The sequence below is a fragment of the Labrus bergylta genome, chromosome 22 (genome assembly GCF_963930695.1).
Source record: "Labrus bergylta chromosome 22, fLabBer1.1, whole genome shotgun sequence".
NCBI classification, from domain to species: domain Eukaryota; kingdom Metazoa; phylum Chordata; class Actinopteri; order Labriformes; family Labridae; genus Labrus; species Labrus bergylta.
Genome location: NC_089216.1, coordinates 4,946,993 through 4,967,384, shown reverse-complemented (window position 1 = coordinate 4,967,384; position 20,392 = coordinate 4,946,993). Strand labels below are relative to the sequence as shown.

The 20,392-nt window shown below is 38.7% G+C and overlaps 3 protein-coding genes across 3 annotated transcripts; 2 read left to right on the top strand and 1 right to left on the bottom strand.

Annotated features, from left to right (window-relative positions):
• Positions 1 to 422: 422 nt before the first annotated feature.
• LOC109995179 (cerebellin-2) lies at positions 423 to 3,642 on the bottom strand. The gene is made up of 3 exons (XM_020648821.3): positions 3,223 to 3,642; positions 2,970 to 3,098; positions 423 to 1,780 (listed from the first exon to the last, which is right to left on the bottom strand). Exons 1-3 carry the CDS (start codon positions 3,572 to 3,574, stop codon positions 1,500 to 1,502), a joined length of 762 nt encoding a protein of 253 aa, XP_020504477.2. The 5' UTR covers positions 3,575 to 3,642; the 3' UTR covers positions 423 to 1,499.
• A 4,692-nt stretch (positions 3,643 to 8,334) lies between these two features.
• LOC136177544 (complement C1q subcomponent subunit C-like) lies at positions 8,335 to 9,214 on the top strand. The gene is made up of 3 exons (XM_065950982.1): positions 8,335 to 8,521; positions 8,609 to 8,740; positions 8,865 to 9,214. The coding sequence occupies exons 1-3, from the start codon at positions 8,350 to 8,352 to the stop codon at positions 9,143 to 9,145; spliced, it is 585 nt and encodes a 194-aa protein (XP_065807054.1). The 5' UTR covers positions 8,335 to 8,349; the 3' UTR covers positions 9,146 to 9,214.
• Positions 9,215 to 11,693: 2,479 nt separating this feature from the next.
• Positions 11,694 to 20,192, top strand: LOC109995184 (complement C1q-like protein 4). The gene is made up of 3 exons (XM_065950400.1): positions 11,694 to 12,023; positions 12,174 to 12,302; positions 19,835 to 20,192. The coding sequence occupies exons 1-3, from the start codon at positions 11,789 to 11,791 to the stop codon at positions 20,110 to 20,112; spliced, it is 642 nt and encodes a 213-aa protein (XP_065806472.1). The 5' UTR covers positions 11,694 to 11,788; the 3' UTR covers positions 20,113 to 20,192.
• The last annotated feature ends 200 nt before the right edge of the window (positions 20,193 to 20,392 follow it).

Below are 20,392 nucleotides of genomic sequence, written 5' to 3'. Positions count from 1 at the left end.
CCGGTAGATGGAGAGACATGCCAGTTAACTTCCTGAGGACTGATGAGTTTCCCCTGAGCAACTCACCGACCCCACCACCACCATCACCAGCCCAGGAGCTCCCCACCCTTACATCTCTCCATTAGAGCATGTCCATAGGATCATTTTATCAGAGAGAATTCAAAATAGAATTGTAGGTTGGTGAAAGATGGTGTCTCAAACCATCACTTCGGTTAAGGGTTGATTTTCCACTGTAACCTATATTTGATTTCTTTTTCTAGCTAGCTTCTGCTTTAGCTGGTGGTTTGAGTCACCATCTTTGGCAAGTAACCCTGACCTACTTACATGAACAAACTGTGATTCAATTCCGAGCAATTATATAATCATGTAGACCGCTATCGTAGTGACAATAAAATACATCAATAAAATGCCATGAGACTTCAGAGATATAAATGTAAAGTTTATTCCAAACGTCATGTGAAAAGGAATTATGAGTGAAAATCAAAATCAACATGATATAACATCTTTGGAGCATGACTTCTTCAGACACATTAAGAAAAAATACTGCCAAATGGATTTTGAGGTTTCATTTAAAGTATGGTGTTAAAGGACCAGAGAACTTGTTTTCACTAAGAAATTAAAATCCAAATAAAAGCCATATATCCAGGGGCGTGTCCAGACTTTTCTGACGCACTGGAGCACTGAGTTATGCAGGGGTGGCCTGAAGTTTGATATGTGTGCACAAACACATACAAATAAATATCAATAATTTCCCTGTTTAATCCAACTAATAATATCTACTTTAAAACACAAGATAATGGTCGCTCAATTTTGTAATGACCCAAAAAGATTCATGTTCAAAGTCACAATTTGAAGTCCTCCGAAATATGTGCATGCAAACTCCTGCACAGTCTAAATTGCAATGTTTTGGTCCCGACATATTTCAAATAAGATCCCGTTTTATGAAATAGATGTGCAAAAATGTTAGCTACAATTTAAAGTACAAACAAAAGAAGATATGCTACATTGATTTGTAAAAAAGAAAATACTGGCAGTTTTGCAAAAAATAACTAACATTTGGTTTTAACATAAGTCCCGCCTCTGACAGGGAAATAGCCATTTACAGTTTTGGATTTTTGGGGTGGCAACTGGGTGCCCAATTGGATTTCTAGGGGGGCCCATGCCACCCCTGGCCAACCCTCTGATTACACCCCTGCATATATCCATGAAAAAAAATCCTTGAGGTGAAATGTTTTCACTGACTTCATAGAAAACAACATATGGTCTTGGACGGGTAACACCAGAGTTTTGTAAAAACTAAAAACAGCCAAATGATTTCTGATTTCTGACACTTGGTTTGTTTTTCAACACAAAGAACAGAATATAGAAGCGAGTATTCCAGAAAGCTTGTCAATATTATCAGGTGTTGTATTCAATTGCCAACAGCATGCTTTTCCTCAAATTTTAAAATATGATTACATTAAAAATCTTATGTCTGGGAAAAAACAGTTTTTCAATTCTCACATCTGAGTGACCAAAGAACCACTGAAAGTTGTAACATAGTCACCTCCCCAAACATGTGAATTTGCAGGCATGCGTACATACACCTGGTCTCTTTGTTGCAGCTGGAGGAACACTGCGTTTCCTCCATTATCAGCTGTGTCCCAGTACGAGCTGTGATCATTGCTCACTACAATCTTTTCGCCATTCTTGAAGAGAAACAGCTTCAATGCATATCGCCCTCCAGCATGACAGAAGAAAGTGAAGTAATAAACACCTGGAACAGGTGCAGTGAAGATACCTGTGGAAACACCAGAGAATTAGTCTCTTTCTTGTTTGCTCATGCTCATGCACACACTCTCACACACAAATACAAACACTATGCCAGGTGTGACAGGTAGAAGCACAAGCACCTGAAGTGAATATAAAAACAGCTCCTTGTACTTAGATGTGTCGGTCTGTCCAGTTGTTTGTAATACATGTAGGCAAATGCAAGCACGTACACCAAGTTTATCAATATTTATTTTGTATTAATTTGACTTATCTATATGCTGCAGTTGAGGATTACCTGTGGCTGCATTGTAGGCGTTCCCGATGTTTGCGATCACTTTTCTGTAGATTAAAGTTACGTCTGTGTTGTACGGTCCAATGGCTCTGTCGCCTCCCCCTGTTGCCGCACTGAATATCACCTTGGTTCTTTCTATGCAAAACAGTCCCCTGGCAGAGCTCACAGCGGCCGGGCTCCCGGGGGCCAGGCTTGCAGCCGTCTCCTGGCAAGCAGCCGTCTCGTCGCTATATTTATATTTTTTCGCCATTATCAGCTTTCTCCATAGAGCCTGTTAGCATAGCTTCCAAGCAATATGGCGGATGTTAAGTTTAGATTCTGGGAGTGAGTTCCCACCCAGTGATCTGTGATTGGTCTGTAGCTTCAGTTGGTGGAAAATATGAGGAACTAGCGTTGTAGTTTAACACCGCTAACCGCAAAAGCTTCCAGTGACGCAAAAATCGTCATTTTGCACCACTGGAAGCTCCTTTTCAGACTTAAAAATACAAAGATTTCCAATCTCAGCGGAAAATGAGGGCGGGATGCACGACCATTCAAAAATACTACCAGGTTTCTAAAGATACAAAGCTTAATGCAAATGGGTGAAGTATCCCTTTAAGTATCTTATCTTCATTACAAGGACGCCTCAGAGCCAGCTCTGCATTGGTGTGTAAACATTTCTGCATTCTTGCGACACACAAGGCAGATTCATGAACACAAACACAAATACACTCCAAGCATAAAAAAACCTCTCAGATTTTATTATTTTCAATTTCTGCGGCACGAATAGAATTTGGTTAAACAAATAACTACACTGTAAACACTCATACTTGCAAAACTGTTACTGTGATGTTGTTGTTGTGCTGTATTGCTTTAATTGATACTTGGTGTAAACCGTGTCATGAATTCATATTCAACAGCAAAAATCTATTGAACAGAGTGTTACCTGTGGCTGCATTGTAGGCGTTGCCGATGTTTGTGATCACTGTTCTGTAGACTAAAGTTGTGTCTGTGTTGTACGGTCCAACAGCTCCATTTCTTCCTATCGCTGCACTGAAGATCACCTTGGTTGTCTCTGTTCAATCAAAGTATTACAACAATATTAATTGATTAATGGATCTTTCAGTATCCAGTGCAAATCATGGGTTAGGGTTGGGGGTTCAATTTGGAGGAAATGTTTTGTTTAAAATTCACCTTACCTTTGCTCTTCAGATCAAGAATCTGGTGTTCACTGTCATTTAGCCTGGTTTCACCAATTTTCAGCCTGGCTTCACTGTTCTGTAGCCTGGTTTCACTGATCTCTAACCTGGTTTCACTATCCTGTAGCCTGGTTTCACTGATCTCTAACCTGGTTTCACTATCCTGCAGCCTGGTTTCACTGTCCTGCAGCCTGGTTTCCATAACTTTGAGTTTTTCTGCCATGGATCCGAACTCTCTCAGAAGATCACACATATCAGGAAAGCATGAACGTGTTTCAACAGCATTCTCACCAACCTCGGCTGAAGTCAAGCCACACAACAGCAATAAAACCCACAAACAAGTAGAATTCATTGTGAAGTTGATTCAAGACGAGGTCACCTTAACTCTGTCTGACATGCTCTATCGCTGTGATTATATATATTTTCATGATGACCAGTTAATGTTTAACAACCAGTCTTACACGTAGCTCTCTTATGACTTTATCAGGGACCGTGTTATCAAACTTTAGACTTAGACTTAGACTTAGACTTTCTTTATTGTCATTCAAACTTGTACTTTACATTGCAGATAAGAACGAAATTTTGTTGCATTTGGCTCGTTGTAGTGCAGGATAAAAACAGCAGCATGTATTTACATATAAAAATAAAAATAAGGTGCAGATATAAATAGATATAAAAAGAAAAACTATGAGTAAAAATACTATACAGATAAATATATTGCACGTTATATTGTGTTTTACAGTCCAGTGAGGTAGTCCTGTGTGGGGGTTTGAGGGGGAATGGAGGGATTCTTTTTTCCTGTTCAAAAGTCTTATGGCCTGTAGGAAGAAGCTGTTACAGAACCTGGAAGTTCTGCTTCGGAGGCTGCGGAACCTCTTTCCAGAGTCCAGCAGCGAAAACAGTCCTTGGTGGGGGTGGGAGGTGTCTCTGCTGATTTTCTGAGCCCTGGTCAGACAGCGGATCTTTGTGATCTCCTGGATGGGAGGAAGTGGAGTCTTAATGATCTTTTCCGCCGTCCTCACCACTCTCTGCAGGGACTTCCAGTCGGAGGCACTGCAGGCTCCGGACCAGACAGAGATGCAGTTTGTTATGATGCTCTCTATAGTGCCTCTGTAGAAGGTGGTGAGAATAGGAGGAGGGAGGTGTGCTCTCTTCATCCGACGCAGAAAGTGCATGCGCTGCTGCGCTTTTTTCACAAGAGCGCCGGTGTGAAGGGACCAGGTCAGAGTGTCTGTTATCTGCACCCCCAGGAACTTTGTGCTGCTAACTCTCTCCACTGCTGTGCCATTGATGAGGAGTGGTGTGTGGCTGGGCTGGCGCCTCCTGAAGTCGACGATGATCTCTTTGGTTTTATCGACGTTCAGGGTCAGGTTGTTGGTTCTGCACCAGTCAACCAGATGTTTCACCTCCTCTCTGTAGTCCATGTCGTTGTTGTCATGGATGAGGCCCACTACTGTTGTGTCGTCTGCAAACTTCACAATGTGGTTAGTAGTGGACCTGGCGCAGCAGTCATGGGTCATCAGGGTGAACAGCAGCGGACTCAGGACGCAGCCCTGAGGGGAGCCGGTGCTCAGGGAGATGACACTGGAGGTGTTGTTGCCCACCCGCACAGACTGGGGTCTGTTTGTGAGGAAACTGGGGTCTGGGGTCTGTCTTTATATAGGTAAGGCTCAATAGCAGCAATAAAAAAAATTATATAACAGTTAATGGAATTTTTTTGTCTTTGTTGTGCAATGCAGAGAGATTTGTCTCACCAGGCAAGTTTAATCTTGTCTTTAGTATGTTTATTGTTTAATTCAAGCATCTTTTCAATAAAATGACAATTATTTCAAGAAAGAAAGTCAGGTATGATAGGAAGAGTAACAAGGACCATGTTGGACCATCCTGCGTTTTGATTCACAAAACCTGAGTCATGTCAACTCTACAACCAACCAATGTGAGTGGGCAAGCAATTTCTGATTTCATTAACTTTTAATTAATTAAATGAAGCTAATCTCAAAATTAGAATTTCTATTTGATAATTAACAGAACATTTATAGATAATGGTAATAGACACATTTAAGTCGGAAAAAATTAGAGTATTGATTCTCACATTTGAGTGACCAAAGAACCACTAAAAGTCGTATAATAGTCGCTTCCCCAAACAATTTTGTGACAAGCGCACATACACTTGGTCTCCTTGCTGTAGATGAAGATACCCTGCGTTTCCTCCATTATCACTTCTGTTGGTCACTGTATCTTCATCAAAGGTAGAGAGTTTCACCTCAGAGTTCTTGTAGAGATGCAGAGATGTCTTATGTTTCCATCCAGCTTGAAAAAAGATGAAGTAATAAATACCTGCAACAGGTGCAGTGAAGATACCTGTGGGGATTACAGAAAATTATAGCCTCACATATGGTTGGACATAAAACTCAGATCCATAAACAGAAACACACACTAAGGTCGAACTGGGACTAAAAAAAGAGCATTTTCTGCCAAGTCTTGTCCTGAATTACTCGTACATAATCCAACCATAACTTGCAGTCCCCTCTCGTGGACCTCAGCGTATGTTCAAGCAGGAAGACTTGTTATATCCTCTCACACATTCATTCGTTATTCTTCATTCAACATTGACACTCCCTCTCTCCCCCTGCTCTGGTTATCAGCTGATTGGGTGCGCCGTTTACACTTCAAGTTACAAACCAACCAGATTCTGCCATGACCTCCACCGACCAATCCCTCTGTCTGCTGTCATATTTTAAAAATCGCCGTCAGTTTGTCATTCCAGTTTGATTGCTGCGACTCTCCTCCACCCCAGTCAGCTCCTTCTCATCTATCTAAACAGTGTTCATGACATTCAATGTCCACTCCTCATCACATCCTGCATACTTCCATCACCACCACCAGTGTCTAGACTCCATCCAGCTGCTGGCCTCACTTCCCCTCCGAGAACATGAAGTCATCATGTCGGATGCTAATCATCAAAGAAATTGCACATTTATGTTTTCTTAAACTGGTAAACACATTAATTATCACTTTGAATTAGATCTCACCCAAATGAAATGGTGCAAGAGCAACAACAAAACAAAAAAACATTTCAGGTAAGTGAGTGTTACCTGTGGCTGCATTGTAGCCGTTTCCAATGTTTGTAATCACTGTTTTGTAGATTAAAGTTGTGTCTGTGGTGAAAGGTCCAATGTGTTTTTCTCCTTCTCCTACCGCTGTACTGAAGATCACCTTGGTTCGTTCTGTTTCAAACAAAATATTACAATGATACCAACTTGTAAAAGATTAATCAAATCCTCTTGTAAAAATGACATCATCCATTATTTCTATGTTGATGAAGTGGTTAAAAGACTCCAGAAACCATGTTAGTTAGGACCTGTCTGTGTGGAGACACAGAGTGCCTGATTCACTAAGAAAAGATTATGGCCACTGATAGCGGCATTATTTACACAATTTAAAAAGAATTTCCAATTAAACCTCACTTTACCTTTATTCTTCAGTTCCAGAATGTGACTTTCACTGTTCTGCAGCTTGGTTTCAATGTTCTGCAGCCTGGTTTCAATGTTCTGCAGCTTGGTTTCAATGTTCTGCAGCCTGGTTTCACTGACCTGCAGCCTGGTTTCACTTTCCTGCAGCCTGGTTTCCAAAGATCTGATTTTTTCTGACATGGCACCAACCTCTTTAAAGAGATTACACGTCAGGAAAGCATGACTGTGTTTCAGGATCATTCACACCCTCCTCAGCCAAAGACAAGCCACAGAACAGCAAAAGAAACCAGAGCATGTTGGATAAAAAAATTATTCTGACTGATTTGATCCCCCTGGCTGCTGGACTGATATTTTGTTGTGACTTGTAAATTTCTATCACCCGCTTTGAATCAAGGCTGATTATGCAATAAGAAAACAATATTAACTCCATTCACTGGCAATCAGATAACCTTTGATATCCCACAGAAATGTCAATAAAATGTTCCTAAGTTCATCACAGAGCTCACCATCACTATGAGAAGAGTCATGTGATTTAAGAGGATTGAACAGTAATCGACCAAGAACTAAACTTACAGAACAATCGTTATTCTTAACTATGAAACTATTGGTTTGGTGCATAAATACAAGTTGATTGTACATTTCAGGCCTGGAAACTGGAAAAATTGCCTCCAAATATCTTTAATGCATGTCCTACTGTAGATACAGTGCTTTCATCAGAAGTGGAGGATGTATTCTGTTATGCTATACGCATATAGTCTGAAATACACACATGCACAAACAGGATGATCCTATGGACATGCTCTAATGGAGAGATGTAAGGGTGGGGAGCTCCTGGGCTGCTGGTGGTGGTGGTGGGGTCGGTGAGTTGCTCAGGGGAAACTCATCAGTCCTCAGGAAGTTAACTGGCATCTCTCTCCATCTACCGGACCATTTCCTAGTCTTGGTCCAAACAAGGACTAGCATCAAACTCTCTCACACATGTCAGGAAAGCATAACCGTGTTTCAGGAGCATCACCATCCTCCTGGGCTGAAGTCAAGCCACAGAACAAGACAACGCACAAATTCACAAAGTTCATCATCATCAAAAAGTCTCTCTTTTCAAGATCCTGTAACACCTCAACAATGCACGTTCGCAGAAATGTGATGCATCCACAGGTCATGCCAAGTTCATGACATAGGTAATACCAAGTTCATATGTGGTTTCAGCTCGAAGACCGTGAACCAAGCAGATACTCAGAAGAGCAGATACTCAGAAACGCTATACGCCTACGGGCTCCTATGTGGTCATGCTTCAATGTATGGCACACTTATCTTGACCTCACAGGAGCGTAGGCACTACGAGTGTGTGTAAGTTTAACAGGAAATGTTGAAAGCAGAAAAAGGTTATGCCTTTATGACCTATGTATTAAATGATAATAAAAGAAAACAAACAAAAACAAATTCAACAATTGCATAACTCTTTCCGATCTTTCAACACCAGTGAAAATTTCTCAATGTTTACATTTCTACTACCTTTGATATCCAGTCAGTCCGGCCAGTGTTCAGAGTTTAAACTGTTTGTCTTATTGCATAATTTGCCTCGATTTAAAGGGAAGTTAAAAATTAACAGTTCATCTTCAAACAGTTGAGAGCAGCTCTAGCAGGGAGCAGAGTCATGAAGGTCGAAGATGAAGGTCAGGCTGCTGAAAAAACTAGCCAAACAGAGGCATGCTTTCCTGACATGTGTGACCTCCTGAAAGACTTTGGTGCCCTGAGAGAAAAAATGGGAATCATGGAAACCAGACTGAAGGAAAGCGAAAACCAGATTCATGAACTGAAGAATAAAGGTAAGACAAATTCATTTGGAATACAAATACAGTGAAATCAGGAATGACATCTAAAACAATGTGATTTTAATGTTGTGTTAACTGTAGAAACAACCAGGGTGGCATTCAGCGCTGCAACAGGAGGCAATAATAACTCCATTGGACCATTTAGCACAGATAGGACTTTAGTCTTCAGAAAAGTTATTACAAACATTGGCAACACCTACAATACTGAAACGGGTAAGTACAGTCACACACACATTTTTACACTCTGTTTTTATGAATAATCTAATATAAAAATAAAAAAAGACACGCACATCCCTCAGTGGGTCCTGAATCCAAAAAAATAATCTTGCTTCCACAGGTGTCTTTGCTGCACCTGTTACAGGCACGTACTACTTCACCTTGTTCCATCACGCTGGAGGAACACACACAGCCAGTCTTTCTCTCATCAAGAACAACGTTGTGGTTGTGATGACCTATGACCACCCGTCAACACAAGACACGGCTGATAATGGAGGCAACGCGGTGCTCCTGCAGCTGCAGCAAGGGGACCAGGTGTATGTTCGCCTGGATGCAAACGCTCATGTTTGGGGAAATGATGTCATTACCACCTTTAGTTATTTTCTGCTCAGTCAAGGTTGAGAGATGGATGTCGAGTAGACTGTTAACATTAAAATAAACTAAGTGGTAAGTCACTATAACAATTGTAAATGTTTGTGTGCATTCATTTTAATCATCAACGGAAATAATCTTCAGAAAAGGTAAAGGGGTAATAATGGATTTGAAGTGTCTAAAAATGTAAATTCTGGTTGGTGTTTTTTGTTTTGGATTTTGAAAATTTCAACAAAAAAAAAATCAGAATCAGAAAAGACCAAGTACTATGAGTTTTCTGTTGTATCTTTCATCACAAGAAGTACACTGATTTACACAAGTCTTATCCCCAAGATACTTTTATTGTTCCATTTATGAATTGAACATTTCCATGTTCTACAAAAGGGCGTGTCCAGAGGGTTGGCCTGGGAGGTCCCACCCCCTGAAATCAGTTTGTCCGACTCTGAACTTCCGGCTGTTTGCCTTGAGTCCTGGTTTCAAATTTCTCAATCCCTTTTGTTTGCAAAACTCACAAATTGAACACACTTCAAAAATCTGCATGATGCAGAGATAGATTTTATTTCATATGTACAGACATAGAAATGTTAATGTACTGTTGAGTGTTTGTTCCACCCATTATTCTAACCTCTTCATACCAGACAATTATCATTAAGTATTTAGGTCAGTTTTTCAATAGAAGCAATTTGTTTGATGAAGAACAGCACCCTCTGCTGTGTAGAGCAAGTACAGCACAACAGAGCAATTCATTTTTTCTACTGTATAGGTTTAGCGGCAACAGAGCATAATCTGAAGTAGAAACCCATTACTTATATCTGCTTTCAGACAATTACTGATTGAAAAGTAATTCAAATATCAGCTTTTTCACTCTATGAATGCTTTGTTCATAGAGCACTACAGTGATCTGAAATTGTTACACAGTTTACAGTTGACTTGACCCTTCCTGGGGCGCTGGTGGCTGAGTTGTTAGGTTTGTTAGTTGTAAAATATTATATTAGGACATCATTGCCAGAGACACAACAGGTGTTTAAATACATTTAAGATGTCATGCGACAGAGGTCCTGGTCACATGAATTTTGAATGAACTTAGTAATCAGGACAGTCATATATTTATAAGCCAGGTGGCCAAAGGATACAGCCCTGATTCTGTCAAAAACGATAGGCAGACATGAATTTGAGCCAAAACAAAGAAAGAAGTGGAGGTCAATGTACAGAGGGGTGATGGAAAGTGCCACCAATGGCATACAGAAAAACATGTTTTCAAAACACACACACACAGATTTTCATTTAAAAAGAAAACATAGTAAGCCAACTGATGGTGTCGACTCTATGGAGACATACAAACCAATTGAGCAGAAAACACTTACCTCCCTATATAAACTTCCAGCCAAGCTGATTGTCATCAGTCATCAGCTGCGAGACAACATCACAGGTGCAGTCAATTGCTCCTGATGAGAAGGGTAACCAGTGACAAAGATCCTTGACAATCTATCCGTAGTTCTACAATTCTACATTTTAGTTATCAGACGCTGTCATACAAAGTGACATAAATCAGAGCAGACAAACAGCTATAAGTCCAATCGGACACACAGGTGCTGACAGGAAGTGCACAGAACCAAAGCACAGCATGGACAGCTGCTCTTCAGAGTTCTAATCAGCATAAAAACCATCCTCGATATAATAATCGTCATCATCCAACTGATTCCTCTGATTGTATTCTCATGCCCTTACTCCTTGTTGTTGTATTACAAGTTAAGATAATATGTGTCAAATGGATGTTAGAAATTAACACGTTCTCATTAAACAACTAACAGTTATTGTCTGCTTGCCTGAATTGTACAATAAACATGTATTTATGCACCAAACCAATAGTTTCATAATTCTCGGTCGTATCTCTCAGGAAGAACCGAGTATGTCTCCCTGGGTGAAAACAATCCCGGACTCACCTTGTCACCTGTGGAGTCCCCCAAGGATCATTCCTCGGCACCACCCTGTTCAACCATTACATGCTACCCCTTGGCCAAGTCATCAGCTGGCATGGAATTTCATTCCATTGCTATGCTGATGACACTCAGATTTACTTAAAAACAAATCAAACACCCTCTGCACCCCTGCCATCATCGACACCGTCCACCTGCCTGGAGGAGATAGAGGCGTGGATGAAGCATAACTTCCTCAAATTGGGACAGCTCCAAAACAGAAGCGATTCTACTTGGCACCCCACACCAGGTCAGGTCATTTCTCATAACCAGCATTAACTTTCCTGGCCAAGACATCCCCCTTTTCTCCAACCATCACCAATCATGGCATCAAAATGGACCCTCACCTGAACTTTGAAGGCCACGTTAAACATCTGTGCAAAAGATCAATTTGGTCAATTTGCTTTCACTGCCCTTGAATCACATGACTCTTCTCATATAGTGAAGGTGAGCTCCGTGATGAACTTAGGAACATTGTATTGACATTTCTCTGGGATATCAAAGATTAACTGATTGCCAGTAAATGGAGATAATATTGTTTTCTTATTGCATAACCAGCATTGATTCAAAAGGGGATGTTAAAAATTTACAAGTCACAACAAAATATCAGGCCAGCAGCCAGGGGGATCAAATCAGTCAGGGGTAGATAACGGAGAGACTCATTTTCTTTTAACTAACTTGAAGATTTTTTTCCGACATGCTCTGGTTTCTTTTGCTGTTCTGTGGCTTGTCTTTGGCTGACGAGGGTGTGAACGATCCTGAAACACAGTCATGCTTTCCTGACATGTGTAATCTCCTGAAAGAGTTTGGTGCCATGTCAGAAAAAATCAAATCTTTGGAAACCAGGCTGCAGGAAAGTGAAGCAGGGCTGAAGGCCAGTGTAATCAGACTGCAGAACAGTGAAACCCAGATTTCTGATCTGAGTAGCAAAGGTAAGTGAATTGTACTGTTTCACTTGCCACGATTAATTGAAGTATACATGCATGCATGGTTTCTGCAGACCATTAAAAGCTGTAACAAGAATACAATGGATACTGACAGATCCAGCCATTCATTAATATTGTTGTGAAACATTGAAACAGTGACAACCAAGGTGATTTTCAGTGCAGCGATAGGAGGAAATGGAGCCGTTGGACCCTTCAACACAGACACAACTTTAATCTACAGAACCGTGATCACAAACATCGGCAACGCCTACAATGCAGCCACAGGTAACACTCAACTCCTACTTTTTTGCTGTTGAATCTGAATTCATGACACGGTTTACACAACATATCCATGAAGGCAAGGCAAGTTTATATCACATTTCAACAACAAGGCAATTAAAAGTGCTGAATGAATCTTATACCATTGGAAAGCCTGTTTATTTCCCATTTAAATGGTCCCACATTTGTAAGGAACATGCATTCATGGGATAAACAGCAGAGCTGAGTATGTGGGTTGAGCTAATGAAAAACTTCTCAAATCTTTTCTTCAGAATTAGATTCAGAATCAGCTTTATTGGCCATGTATGCTTACATACACAAGGAATTTGTCTTCCGTGAACTGTGCTCTAATGTGCAAAAGTGTAACACTAAATATAAACATAATAAGCAAAGAATATTATATACAAGGCTAAATAAGACAATAGTGCAATGGTGAGTAGTGCAAAAATGCTGAGATGAGATTGATGGTGAATATGTCATTATGTAACTGATAGTTAATATACATGAGGTAGAGTTTTTACAGTATTTACATAAAAGGTGTGCATGTGCATGAAGGACAATATTTCAGTATATGCATGATTAGGTTATTGAACATAAAAATGTTTTAAATAGTACATTCACATTGGATGAGCGGATTCAGTTCCAGATGGTTCTGACTGCACCGGGGTATGGAAAGCCGATTGAAGATTTAATAGATATCCTCGATATCAAAGCTCAGTTTCCTGTACTAGTGAAGTATTTGACCGCACTAGTTTACTAGTCGAATGTTGAAAGACTTACTAGTAAACTAGTAGACAGCAAAAATTCCTACATTTTAACTAGTAAGGTGCAAAATGTCTATTAGTTAACTAGTACAACAAATTGTGCGTCTACTAGTTAACTAGTGCGCCTAAACATGTTTACTAGTTAACTATTAAGAGCCAAAATGTCCACTAGTAAGCTAGCAAGGCATATATATAGACCATACTAGCTAACTAGTTAGGATAAAAAGTTTAACTTTAGTTAAGTTAACTAGTAAGAGCAGAAAGGTCCACTAGTTGCACTAGTATCATCTTTACAAGTCGTACTAGTTAACTAGTGAGACTTAAATATTTTACTAGTAAACTAGCTAGATCTAAAATGTCACTAGTAACACTTGTTGCACAAAATGGTAACGAGGAGGTGGGGACAAGTGTGGATTGAGGCTTACAATAGGCTCTAAAAATCAAGAACAAAAATAACATCAAATCAGGACCCATGATTTGGTTATAATCTCACCCACTGCATTTACATATTGCACACTAGTCAACTAGTTAGGTTGCAGGATTAGAACTAGTTTACTCGTCATTATCTGTTTTTATCTTACTAGTTAACTAGTTAGACACAAATGCTAACTAGTTAACTAGTTAATCTCATAATGGCAACTAGTAACACTAGTGAAGATGTGTTTTAACTTTCCATGTCACTAGTAAGATAAAATGTGTCAACTAGTAACACTAGTTGGAATATTTTTAAACCTACTAGTTAACTAGTGAGGCTCAGAAACGTTTACTAGTTAACATGTAGTAGCTAAAATGTCAACTAGTCACACTACTGAGGGTGGTTTAAACCTTACTTTTTTTGTCCACTAGTTAAACTAGCTGGTGTCTTTTTGGCCTCACTAGTAAACTAGTTGAAAACTTTCTGTGGCACTAGTAAACTAGTTGCAGACAAAACAACATACTAGTGGACATTTGCTTTGGACTAGTAAACTAGTTGAATGATATCATTTGACAAGTTTACATGCTGAACAGTTAAAACCCTTTACTAGTTAACTAGTTGAGCACAGATGTCAACTAGTAGTCTGATCTGTTGACTACTGGTTAACTTGTGACCGACAATATCTCTAACTAGTTAACTAGTACTACCAAAAAGACCCCTACTAGTACAACTAGTTGACATTTTGCTCTTACTTATTAACTAGTTAACTGTGTTTGGCCTCACTAGTTAACTAGCAAGGTCACACATGGTCTAACTGGTAAACTAGTGAACATTTTGACTCATTCTAGTAAACTAGTATGCATTTAAAGCCTCTAAAACTAGAATTTTATGACCCATGCACAGATTAAATCCAAATCTGATGTTACATTGTTATTTATGTTACAGTAACTTTTTTGTTTTTTAAACTTAGTATTATTTGTTCTAAAAATCACTAATGATTATTCATTATTGCAGTATTTGTCAAAAAATAAACAATAACCTGTCACTTAAAATGTATATATAGTAGTATGATTGAATAAAATAAAATCTCGCACAACATTAATGTTCACGGATTTTTGCTTTTTTTCTTGCCCTTGATAATATGGCAATATAAAATATGAAAGATATACCAGTTTGAAACTTGCAAACTAAAAAATGAAATATTTTTTTTAAATCATGAAAGAAATGTGTTTATATTTAGTTTATCTGCTAGACGATCAAGCAAAATATTGAATAAAATATTAGGATTTAGGACAAGTGTATACTGAATTGTTAAACTAATGCGAATAAGAAAATATAATAGGAAAAAAGTAACAAGCCTGAAAGCCTTTTTTTATAAATATGAAGTCAGTCTCTTTCATCTGGAGAAATAAACCTTATACAATAAGTGGCTGCAGAAAGATATGCATTTCGGCCATTAGGTGTCAGTTGCAGGATTGGTATGTTATGGACTTGCTCAATTTTTCTTGGTTTAGCTTCAAGTAAACCCAGCAGAAAAGATACATATGGCAGTGAGCAGATATAAGTGCACAAGCAGCATACATTAAGATTTATTTTATCATATAAGGAGTCATAAAATTAAGTCAGCATAAAATTAAGATACTACTTGCAAATGCCCACCAGATGGTGCTATACTTATATGCTGCTAATGTGTACAGTACGACTACTACTAGTGGACATTTAGGCTGTTACTAGTAGCACTAGTCGCACTAGTAGCACTAGTTGCACCACTAGTTGCACTAGTAGTTCTAGTGCTACTAGTGGACATTTAGGCTCTTACTAGTAGCACTAGTATTACTAGTACTACTAGTAGCACTAGTACCATTAGGTACATGCTGATGAAGCAGGCGGGACAAGGATTTTGATTGGTCCATGTCAAACCGGTGATTTTGCCAGCCTTAAAGGACCAGCTCTGAATAGTACCTTGAGATAAACTGTCGCTAATTTCTTAAGCTTTGTTTATTTGTTTTACGTTATATTTTCACAAAATGGTAATGCATTGAATGCCCTTTGGTAGAATTTTATGACCCATACTCAAAACCAAATCTTACATTTTTATTTATGTTACAGAGAAGTATTGATCTCTAGTCCAATCTTTGTTTTTTAAACTTTGTTTTATTTGTCATAAAAATCACTAATGATTATTAATGATTGCAGTATTTGTGGGAAATAAAGCAATGACATGTCACTGAAATATATTCAAATATTTATACTTTTTAAATGTTTTTTTTCTTTTTCTTTTTAAATATAGGATAAATTTATTTTGTGTTCTTTCAAATGACAGCTGTTGTTATGTGAACTGGAAATAAACCAATTAGTGCGACTAGTGTGACTAATGTGACTAGTGCGACTAGTGCTACTAGTGCTACTAGTAGCACTAGTAAAGGCCTAACTGTCAACTAGTAGTACTAGTACTGTAGACATTGGCAGTATATATACGTATAGCACCATCTGTGGGGCATTTGCAAATAGTACACAATAGTAATACAATTTTTAACCTTCACTTTACAAATTTTTAAGGCTCATTTATACGATGGAGAAGAGCCATCTTAAAGAAAAAAAGAGAATAAACATGTACATTTAGGAGAATAAAAAAATGATGAAAGGAGAACCCCTAAAGCATTTTCCTCTGCCACAAAAGAGACAATTTCATCCAAGTCAGTGGGGTTCTTTCTTCAGAAAACTACAGTTACTTCCAGTATCTTTTCAGGGTCCTGATATTTAATGACAATGTGATGATGTGTGATGTGTATTTGTCAAACTGTTTTTACAGACTACACAAGGAAGGATCCTATTTCCTTATTTGTCAAACCTTTACTATAACAAGATGCTCCATGTTTATCATTTTTGAACAGGCGGCTGCTGCTCTTCTGATATAGACTTAAACAAGAAATTAATCTTGTACATTTTACTTTATTCTCATAAATTAACTATTTGAATCTCTAAATTTTTGGGGTTTTTCCTTTTACGTGGCCCTAATCTTGAATGCATTTATTTTTCTTAGTTTACCGACTCTAGGCCAAATTAAAACGTATTAAGTACAATAACATAAATTCTGTATCAAATTCCAGTTGTTTTAAAGTCCATAATTTTATCTGATTAACTTTTTTCCTTTTTAAGAACAGCATGAACTTATATGAAATATTTACAAATTCATTTTTAACTTACAGTTGCACCTTGGGCTGTTTTTTATCACTCTACTGACCTTAAGACCTACTCTTTCTTATGTTTTCTGTAAATACTGTCTTGATGGGATAAAAAAGGAAAAAGAAAATCATGAGAACAGTTCTAAAATGATCTTCTATCTTATTTTAAGTTTAAAAAAAACAATTATAACTTATAGAATGTTCATGTTTTACTCTCCATGTAAAGTAGGGAAGAAGCGGTTGCTTTACAGCAGTTGCTCCTTCTTACAAAGGGTTACATTTTTGGATGGTGGGGGTCTATATGGAGAACCAATGGTGAGGTTCAGAGAATGCCCTGATCCCACCCACTCATTAGCATGTACTTCAACAAGTACGCATTTTGGCTTTCATTAGTAGTACTAGTTAACATTTAAAACCGTAGTAGTTAACTAGTTATGCCAAAAGAGTACTACTAGTGTAACTAGTGACATTTTGGCTCTTACTAGATAACTAGTTAACCATTTTGAGCTGCATTAGTTCACTAGTAGGACTAAAATGTCCTGAACTAGTGTTACTAGTTGGCTTTTTGCACTAACTAGTTAACTAATGGAGTTTAAGAGCCTCACTATAAAACAAGTAAAATGTGTAACTGCATCACTAGTGATACCAGTGGACATTTTTTAAATAAAACAAATACCTTTATGAGGGTAAAATACTGGTGTGTACAGATGTCAATTGTGTGATTTGTTGTGAATTATTTAGCTTGTGACTTCTGTAGCATTAATGCACAGTATCTGCTGTTAACATAGCATACTATACAAGGAAACTGTCTACTAGATGTTGAAGAAACACTTTTTCTCAGCTAAATGTTTACTGTAACATGGAATATGTGGTAAGGGCTTCAGTATAGTCCATATCTATAGCCCAGCTATTTTATGGCTGCTGTAATCCATTTATTGTTCCACAGCCTGTTGTAGGTAAACCTGAATGTCTGGGTCACCGCATGAATCAATTGTTTGCCTGGCCTCCGGAAACACATTTAGTTCCCTGTCTTCAACAACAAATCCACAGTCCCTTGAACCAAACCTGCAAATTCAGACAATTATAGAATTATGAAAGGGTTTTTTAACCAGATATTAGAAATGTAGTTTGAAATGGCCATTATTAATAAGATGTGTTTGCTTGTTAATACAGAAATGTGAAAGTAAACAAAGTGCAGGACAACTAGCCTATAAATTATATTAAATACTATAATTTACAAAAAATATACAATAATCCAAATATAGTTACCATAATGAGTGCAGTGCAATTTGTTATAATACAATATTCAGTTTATGATTATTTAACTCTGAGTTGATGTGGATTACCTGTGAGGCAACAAATAGAGTTCGTTTGGAATCCCTCCAGGACATGAGGCAAGTCTGGATGGTCGAATCCTGTGCTCGTTCCAGACGTCCGTACAGTCATCCAGGTCTTTTTGCAGAACATTACTGAAGCAGAATCTCAGTAAGCACTGGTGTTCATGGCAACTGTTGAAGTGTCCAGAGTGTCTTAGGTCTCCAAACAAGTCCATCCAAAACTGAGACCTAGGAATACATAAAATGCAAAGTTGTTCTTTTTTTTTTTTTTACACACGAGGAGAAATGTTTAATTGATTAAATAATCCAGAGGGCTGAGATGCGGAATGTTATCAGCATTTTAAAGAGTGGTCTGAAAACCATAATTCATAATAGTCACCACTTCTCATTTTGATCTGATCACTAGGCAATACATAGTTACATACCTTCCTCTTCTGAAAAAGGACAACCATGACTCGATACGCTGATTCCCTGTTGATGAACCGTAACTGTGGCTTGACGAGCCTCCATAGTAGTCCGAGTGTGTGCATGGCGGAGGACACATTGTATGGCTGCCATTGTCCCATGTTCTGTTCCGAGGTCAGTTCTTAATCTCATTGGGATCACACCAACACTTTTAATATACAATTAATATAATTGTGTGCGATGACAGATGGGTTGTTGTTAGTAGTTCCACAAACAAGCGACATTATTCTTCTCGAAAAGCCATCTATACATCCTGAGAGGGCCGATCCAAAGTTTGTCATAGCCATTTGCATGCCATCTATAATTCGGACCCATGGAATGATACGTGTGTCTTGTGTTCTGAAAGCCGTCCCATGTGGATTTAGTTGTTTCAAAAAGCTCATTACTACTTCTCGTTTCACACGTAATTTGTGTTTTTGTTGAAGAACTTGCCACATAGTTCGATAGCCGAAGAGTTGCCCGGGCCCCTGCAGCTCAGTCTGAACCTCGGCTAGTGGAGAATAGTTCCGTTGTCTGTACAAACCTGCTTCTTTTAAACGTGTCTTTAGCGTATGGATACTAATATGAATGTTGTGAAAGGTTGACAGCAAATCCAATATCACCTCATATGTATGGCCTGCATCAAAATATTCTCTGAGAGTAGAGAGTCTGATTCTCCAGTTTCGCTCATGTTTTGAAATCAACTCGCGGAAGCAGCATGCTTCCGGTTAAAAAGACGGACATTGCGTTCGTCCAATCAGCGACGATCCTTGTCGACTGCAGGTACCTACCTTTTCTGGTTAAAGTTAATGTCATTGTGTTTTTTGATTTGTGGTTGTGTTTTTGGATTTGTTGTTGTGTTTTATGATTTGTCGTTGTGGTTTGTAATTTGTGGTTGTGTTTTTTGATTTGTGGTTGTGTTTTCTTCTTTGTTGATGTGTTTTTGATTTGTCGTTGTGTTTTCTTATTTGTTGTTGTGTTTTGCACTTCAGGGCCACCATACTTTTTGCCTTCTACTAGTTTACTAGTAAGTCTTTCAACGTTCTACTAGTAAACTAGTGCGGCCAAAGACTTCACTAGTACAGGAAACTGAGCTTTGATATCAAGGATATCTATTAAATCTTCAATCGGCTTTCCATACCACGCCGCCATCTGGTCCACCTCCCGTCTGTAAGCAGACTCGTCACCGTCGTGGATGAGACCGATAACTGTGGTTTCGTCTGCAAACTTCAGGAGTTTCACAGAAGGGTCCCCTGATGTGCAGTCGTTGGTGTAGAGAGAGAAAAGCAGTGGGGAGAGAACACATCCCTGGGGGGCGCCCAGAATCTGATAATGCACAAATTATTTTACAAATGATAAAAAGAATGAAGCCAACATGTTCTTTTTCTTACAGGTGTCTTTGCTGCACCTTATGCTGGAGTTTATTACTTCGCCATCTTCCACCACGCTGGAAGAAAGTTCGGCACCGAGCTCTACCTCTACAAGAACAGTGAGCGCATTGTGAAAACGCAGAATCACAAAGCTGTCAGCGAGACGGCTCATAACGGAGGAAACATTGTGTTCCTGCAGCTGAATCAAGGCGACCAAGTCTATGTGCGTATGAATGCACACTCATACGTGTGGGGCTCTTTATACCACACAACCTTCAGTGGTTTTCTGGTCCACATGTGAGAACAGATAAGAAGCAGCTGTTTCTTTAGGATGAATGAAATCATCCGAAAATAAATCCTGTAGCTTTAAAGTTTGGTTAATGCCAGTGTCATGTCGTGGTTTTTTTTAATGTCACATACACACACAGATAGAGATATGTGCACACAGGGAGCAATGAACAAAACAAACATCTTTAAATCTTGTGTCTTTCATTTTTATTATGAGAGCGGAAACCAATCATGTTGATTTTTTTTTTTCCATCAGACACTTTAGTTTTCCAAGATTGTAATAATCTTAAGAC